Raw genomic sequence first — 7,451 nt, forward strand, 5'->3', positions numbered from 1 at the left:
AATTGATGCGCAAAGAATGTGAAATGTACCTGGTCCAGACCAATGGAGTCAATGATCTACTGAAATCTAAGAGACTTCAGTATATCATGAGCTACACTAGTAAATATTGAGTCGCCCTTTTTATCAATCAGCATTTTTTTCTACATTTTTTACAGACATTCAGGTAAATATTTATTATTAAACAAATGTGAGTTTAAATTATTAGTAAGTACACACGTGTTGATATGAAAGCTGAACATTAATATCAGCAAAGAACAACTAAGGTACAACTTTTTCACTAAAGTAAAATCAGGCTTGTGTGATTTTGAAATGCCACTTTTTCATATATTTACTACTTCTTAATCTAAGTAAAAAAAAAAAGATTTTGGTGGGAACTGAATTTTTAATAACGGCCTGATACTTTCTCTTCCTTACCATTTTCTATTAATAATGGTCTTATACTCTGTCTTCCTTCGGATATTTTTGTGATTTATAAATAAAAAATATATGCCTATATTTAAGTCATCTCTCCTGCCGAGTTCACATTAACTTAGCGACGGTTTTTCTTACTGTTAGCTAACGTTAGCCACTGTGCAGACCTTGGGTCAAACCAATATGTTCGTGTAGGGAGAATTTATTCTGGATGTCTATAAATGTGGCCCATCCTCTGAATACGTTTCCATTTTTATATTTTATTTTAAACCTTTTAAGACAAACCAATGCCAAACACAACAAGATATAATACATAATGAATGAAAAAATTGGAGGGGCAAAATATATAGTTTGACCCCCCCCCCCCCCCCCCATATTCAAAGTGGGGGGCCATGTGCCCCTTCTGCCTCATGGGTTAGGCGCCTGCGATCACATCAATTATTGATCTAATTAAAGTTTTTATTTTTGTTGTTTTTTTTTTTTGATAGAGGAAAAGATTCACATACAAAAACTGAACATGTTATCATGGCTGAATACTCTACAACCTAATTTGTAATTTACCACATTATACTAATTTACACTACAATTTACAAACAGCTCCCATTTCCACATGATTTGTATAAGTAAAAGAAAAACAACTTGCAGTCACAATGCATGTGTACAGTATCCACATACTCATTACATTTACCAAGATCTAGAAATGACAGCAACAAGAGCATCTGCCATTTTATGTTTAAAATACAAAATAGTATAACCACAGCCAGCACTGTTCTAGTAAGACAATCCCTAAAAATACCTGAATAATCAGAAAAACAGGTGTTACAGGGCAGTACAGGGTTACAGTGTAAGGTTAATATTTAAATACAGTATGGTTTACAGTAAGTGCAATAATACTACTAGAATACCTTCTGTGAACCCTGTTGTCTAAGAATGAATACATCCCATAGCCCGTTATAAAATTAATTTACCTATAGAGCAATGAGGGAAATATGTTTATAGTCTAAAGTTGTGCAAAGAATTTTTGGCACATTTTGTTCCCAGGTGCCTATTTTATTGTTATACATACGCTGACCAGCTGTTTATCTGTGAACAAAGCTTGCTTTACGAGTACTCTGACACAGGACCAATATCCTCCATTATTAGCCCTTTGCGGTCCTATGTCAGACCAAGTCCGACATTACAATTTTTCCTTTCCAGTCTGATGTCGGACTCTGTCTGACATCATCAAAAAGGCATCATACACAGGTCCCTAGTCGTTTCTTCTCTGGAAAAAGCAGAGAAAAGCTATCAATGGCCGAGAGAGGCCGACAGAAGCCGAGAGAAGTCGAGAAAAAAAAAAACGGAGGCGGATCTGAGCAATACGCATAGTCCCTTCACCACAGACATAACATGGACATAAACAAACAAGATAGCTGCTTCCGCATCCAGCTCTCAAAGACAATAGTGGACATTTGCCAAGCTGTTATAGTAATAAAATAACAACTTGGATAGCATTATTGAGGAGTTTGGTGATAAATCGAGTGAGCAGTATGCACTACTATGAAGAGATATGTGATAAATAAAGCGAACAAGGAGTGGGGCAGAGCTGGAGATGCAGTACTGAGTGTCCTTTTGATATTTAAACCTGTTTTACAGTGAATAAAATTACTTTTAAACAGCTCATGTGAAAATAAATAATAAATTAGACCTGACGCGCCTGACAGGTGCTGAATAAATGGACCGCAAAGGGTTAATTATCTGTAGCTCAGTATCTATTCTGAAATACATTTAGTCATTTAGTCAAAAGTAAGTCATGTTTTATGGCTCAAATGTTACTCATAAATAACTTTAAAATGCTCAATCAAACTATAAGGTAAAGCTTATAAGCAAGTCAATTAGATGACTACTCTATCTTATGTTATCATGTACACGGTTCAGGTAAATGCATATTTTCTATAACTTTAATGTAAAACTATTTTCCCTCACCTCATGTTTTCTGGAATACATCTTTGCAGCAGATAGCCATCGCCCCTTGATGGCAGAGAGCCTTGTGACAGGCCAGAGTGAGATTTCCATGTCTCCATCACAGCCGTAACAGGAGAAATTCGATTTAGAAGAGGGTTTGATTGGTCTCTCGCGTCAGGTTGTGAAAAAGACATTGCTCCTTGCGCTCCAATCTGGTAATGATATGAATGTCCACCTGAATTAACTCCAACAATAGCCGATGTCGGCATGTTATTATTCTCTTGATAATAGCAGCCATCGTCAGGCTCCTGTTTAATTCTCTTAGGCAAGTCATTGTTAGAAAATGCCTCATGGTCATAATTGCCATTTAATGAATCAAAAGGTGGTCCTAAAATCCCAGAAAGGCTGTACTCATCTACATTGTCCCTCAAAGACAAGTAAGTGGTTTCTGAAACAGGAAAGGGGGTTAAAGGTTGCTGCTGTCCGTTATAGTGTGCATTCAGGCAAGACGACCCTTTATCCGATTCATTCTTAACATGTGTGGCAAAATGAGAACTGGGTAAGTTTGGCTTGTTGTCACTTAAAAGACACATGTTATCAAAACCAGTGCCAGGTTCATTTTTAATGAACTTGCCCATCACGTCTACCCCACAACTATATATTTCGCCGTCTGTTTTTTCAACCTTTGGAAATTCAAACCTTTTCATATCGTGGTCTCTGTCATCTGGGCTGTTAATATCATTCTGAACCAGACCAAGTGCACCAACAGGGCTGGAGATGGGAAACCCTGTCGAGTTATATGGAGGGCTTACTACTGACATATTTGTAACAGCCGAAGGACTTGAAATGGAGAATCTCATGTTGTTAATGTTAATGTTTTTACCAATAGGGCTTGATACAGAAGATCTCATGTTAGCAGTACTCGAGGCAGGAGATTTCACACTGCACATACTTTGGGGACTCGAGATGGGCGATCTCATAGTATTAAGAGGACTTGAAAGTGGAGAGCCCATATTACTGGTATTTGTGGGGCTACAAGCAGTAGAGTTTCTTGCATGTACATTAGCAAGGTTTGATACCCCAGAGCTATAATCAATGGGGCTGCTGACAGCAGTACAAGGATCCACAAGAGGGCTGGTGGTTGAAGACACCAGATTGTTACTGACAGGGCTGGAAATAGAGGCGTTTGTGTTCTGGGGACTATAAACAGAAGCAGCCATATTGCTGGTGTTGGCTGGGCTGCTGGCTGAGCACTCCATAGAATTAATATTAGAAAGGTTGGAGATTGCAGAGTAAGGGGATGAGATAAGTGAACCCAAAGTGTTCATTTTGGGGCTCGTAGCTGATGCAGACAGATTCTCTTCACTTGTATAAATCTGCTGCCCACTGTTTGGATAGCCCTTCACAGGGCTTGGATGTCCTTGTTGATTCTGTTGACCAAAACTATAATCTATATCTCTTACAGAGTTCATATACAAGCCCATAGACTCAGCCACAGTTTTGGAAAGTTCCTTGGAGTCTGTCTCCAGCTTAATATTGTTGTTATTATTTAAAGTTGGGAAAACAAATTTCTGATTCTGATGCTGAAAAGCCAGAGCCTGTTCCAACTTGTTCCCACCATTTTCCTTGAAGCCAGTAGCTGTGACATTTAGGATCTCCATCAATGCATTATCTTCGGTCTGATTTTCATCCAAAGAACAGCTGTTTTCCATTGATTTAGGCACTTGACTCAACATTTTCTCACAGTTCATTCTATCAAGGAAGCATTGGTGTCTTTTGGTCTCCATAGTTGTTTCATGGGTATACCTAATTTGTCAAAATACAAGGAATAAAAAAAATATATATTTATTTTAAGCAGTGGTTAAACAGTATAGACCTGTTCAGTTAGAAAATGTAATATCAAACAGAATATCTAAAATAATTTAATGCAGATTAGAAAACGATTCAGTACCATCAGCCAATCAGCTTTCAGCTTTAGCGGGCTCTATGAGACGGTAGATGCCCACTGGAAAGTCTCAGCACCAACTGTGAATCAAATTATACTTTTTGAGTTCTCATGAGTATACTGTATATTTATTTTATCATGCACGACACTACGCATGTTCAATAATCTATTTTTAGTAATATTTGACAAATTAACATAAACATGTGTTACTAGTAGTAATACACTTCTAACCCAGTGAGAGGCTGTAACCAGTTGCCTCAATTGTACATTTTAAATTATATAGATTAGCCAACCTCGCAGCATTGAATATGTGGTGTGCCAAATGTTTTTAAATAGTCTTCACATATTTTGGAAAAGGTTATTAACTTATAATGTATGCCTATATTAAACATATTTTAAAAAATACAAAAACAATCATGCTTCCAGCTACAACATGGCATAACAAGTATGTAATGTATGACCTTCTCCTGCTGTTGAACGTTATTCACCTAGTGTGATCAAAGAATGAGGAAGTAGCTGCAGTTTTTAAAAAGGAATAACGTTGTTTCTCTATAGCTAAAAACAACATATGGAAATGTAATGTAAAGAAAAAAAGTCAGTAAGGAGTTAACTATTAAAAACTGCAGTAAACATCCACTTTTTTTAGTGTTTAATGGAACATAATCATGGGCTTTTTGTTTAAAAACATATTCTATTTAAATATCAAATAATAGTTAAAGCCTAACGCATGTAACATTATAATTAGTACCATTAGACGAAACTACTTAAAAACTAGCCTCAGGAGCCAGCTCACAACTGCGAATGCTACATCTATTTTTAAAATCATTCTGCCTCAACGCGGTGTCTGGTAATTCACAATTACTCCCAACATTCGATGAGTTAACTAAATAAATACTGCAGCCTACCTTAAAAAACGCTTCTGACTGACTTCATGCCAGTTAGGATTTGCAACGCAGGTATCTGGCATTCATTGTATAAAGCGCCCAACTTCAACAACATGCTGCTTGCCTCTTTAAAATGAATCACGTGTTTTTTGTAGCACTCTTTCAGTACCCCTCCTCCTAACTGTAACCATTGGCCACAGCGTAATTGTGTCACGAAAAGTTAATTTTACGCCACCTACCGATTGGCTCGTTTCTACAGTCACTCTGGACTTTAAGGCCCTTGTTGACAGAACTGTGCTGCGACATGACCGATAAATTCTGATGTTCTTAAAGCTACAGAGTATCCAAATATTAGATACCTCTGTGTTGCTAAATCTGCTTTCATATTGAGTAGCCAGTTTGTAATATAGTATTTCGGTGTGAGTAATAACATAATTATTCGTTGTATGAATGTATGAAGACGAGGGCGCTATAGTTATGATACTGCATATGCATAAGTACGTTAGTAAGTATTCTTGCAGGCCACAATTAGTTACGCTATTTACTTGTCTCTACGTTAAAACGTTATTATTATCAACATCTGGCCAAGGTTTAACCTTTAACAACTAGAGACATTTACTAATACAATCATGCTACAAAAGATAAAACAAAACAAAACAAAAACGTAACACATCTGTAATCTTAAAATTGAATTAAATAATTTGCGAGCTTTATACCATATTAAAAATGATAGAGATAAACATCTACCAAGGTGCTGGAAGTGAGTAGCCTACATCACTGGCAAGTTAATGGATTCTGTATTAATCAAATTGCACAAACAATATATGCAGTTTTTAAAGTCGACGAGGCCATCTAGCCCGTATTGCAAGAGAGCGGGTAGCCATATCGGGATTCATTCACCCGTGTCAACATTTTAGAAATGTAGAGACTTGCAGTTTAAAATATGTTTGAATTAAATACATTTTCATCAGCTACATTATTTATGCTATGCCCATACCCCTGCCCACCAAAGCAAGAATAGTTACTAGTGTGTATACACAGTAAGGAGCGCTCATTTGAACGATTCCTTGTCTGTGTAGAGCCCAGCAATGTACTGCTTTCTCTGAATAGAAACCTTTCAAACTGTCATGCATTTTTTATCTGAAAAATCTGTCCATATTTTCTTAAATTTTCAAAAAATTACTGTAACATGTTATTCCTTCTCGTCAATGTCAGATTTCCACCGAACAATTGAGTTTAGACGCTGCAATAACATTACTACTGTACCGTTTTTAAAAGCGCTATGATTAAAATAAATAAATACATAAATAACAATGCTAGGAATGACATTTTTTGTTTATTACATGTCTATTTAATTTCAAACCAGTTACCACCTGAAGATAGTCTGTATAACTAAGCTTGCTTAAACTTGATTCCGACGTATTAACCAGGAATACCGCAGGTTACAGTAAAATCTGGCACGTTTATGACAGCTCCTATACACTCGCAGTCTTACCTTAATTACTACATCTAACTTGGTCAGGTGGATGTGTTGTTGGTAAGCCAAGGGGAAAAGCGTCGTTTTTGTCCCCCGATATCTCACACAGTAAAAATTATTATTTTCTGTTTCCATGCATCCACCAATTTCAGTTGTGACAGTTCCCGGCGCAAAGTAAGTATACAGTTGTGTTTCCCAGCTAGTCGTGATACGAACAGCCGAAGGGTGATATACACCAAAACCGTAACCCCAAAACAGCTTGTTATTATTTTCACAATCTCCCGTAAACCTTAGATTTCTGATTTTGTAGCTTTTCGACAGAGCACTGATAAAAACAGACTGAGGGGAGTCAGCAAGAGACTTGACAAGCGACGTCATTCTGTGTATATGGACCCTCCCACTTGCACCGAGTGCAGTTTAAACTCAGCAAAGGGAGAAAAACGAAAGTCACTCGCAGGAAAGATAACGATTTACAAACCTCTGTCTTCTGGAACAACGGAGCACTAGGCTCAACACATTCTAGAATAAAACATTCTGATTCACAGTGTACATTGGCCAAACAAATCTAGATAATTCTACATCATTCTGTGGCTTTATTTAAACTACGATGTATTTGCAGCATGGCATACTTTGGTCATTAGAAATTGAAGGATGCATGCCATACACGTGCTTGCCTGGTCTTATCTTAGAATAGTACATGTATTTATCATATAGTGTTAATTACATGTATTAACATATCACATTTATAAATATACAGTGTATATATGCTTTCATTTATATATTGGTGCCC

General features: G+C 36.9%; 1 protein-coding gene across 4 annotated transcripts; it reads right to left on the reverse strand.

The window, feature by feature from the left end:
* Positions 1-860: 860 nt before the first annotated feature.
* LOC131727746 (mineralocorticoid receptor-like) lies at positions 861-7,012 on the reverse strand. 4 transcript variants are annotated; one of them, XM_059019003.1, is made up of 3 exons: positions 6,680-7,012; positions 4,307-4,380; positions 861-4,161 (listed from the first exon to the last, which is right to left on the reverse strand). In XM_059019003.1, exon 3 carries the CDS (start codon positions 4,140-4,142, stop codon positions 2,373-2,375), a length of 1,770 nt encoding a protein of 589 aa, XP_058874986.1. In that variant the 5' UTR covers positions 4,143-4,161; positions 4,307-4,380; positions 6,680-7,012; the 3' UTR covers positions 861-2,372. The 4 variants fall into 4 exon arrangements, with proteins under 4 accessions (XP_058874986.1, XP_058874987.1, XP_058874985.1 ...); XM_059019004.1 differs by lacking the exon at positions 6,680-7,012 and adding an exon at positions 5,206-5,294; XM_059019002.1 differs by lacking the exon at positions 4,307-4,380.
* Between the last annotated feature and the right edge of the window lie 439 nt (positions 7,013-7,451).

Source organism: Acipenser ruthenus, unplaced genomic scaffold (genome assembly GCF_902713425.1).
Source record: "Acipenser ruthenus unplaced genomic scaffold, fAciRut3.2 maternal haplotype, whole genome shotgun sequence".
Taxonomy (NCBI): domain Eukaryota; kingdom Metazoa; phylum Chordata; class Actinopteri; order Acipenseriformes; family Acipenseridae; genus Acipenser; species Acipenser ruthenus.

Excerpts from the sequence above, each read along its gene's own strand:
- LOC131727746 (XM_059019001.1), bottom strand. The coding sequence starts at position 5,267 with ATGCCAGATACCTGCGTTGCAAATCCTAACTGGCATGAAGTCAGTCAG. Across the intron at positions 4,162-5,205 it reads AGTCAGAAGCGTTTTTTAAG|GTATACCCATGAAACAACTA; the intron begins GTAGGCTGCAGT and ends TTGACAAATTAG.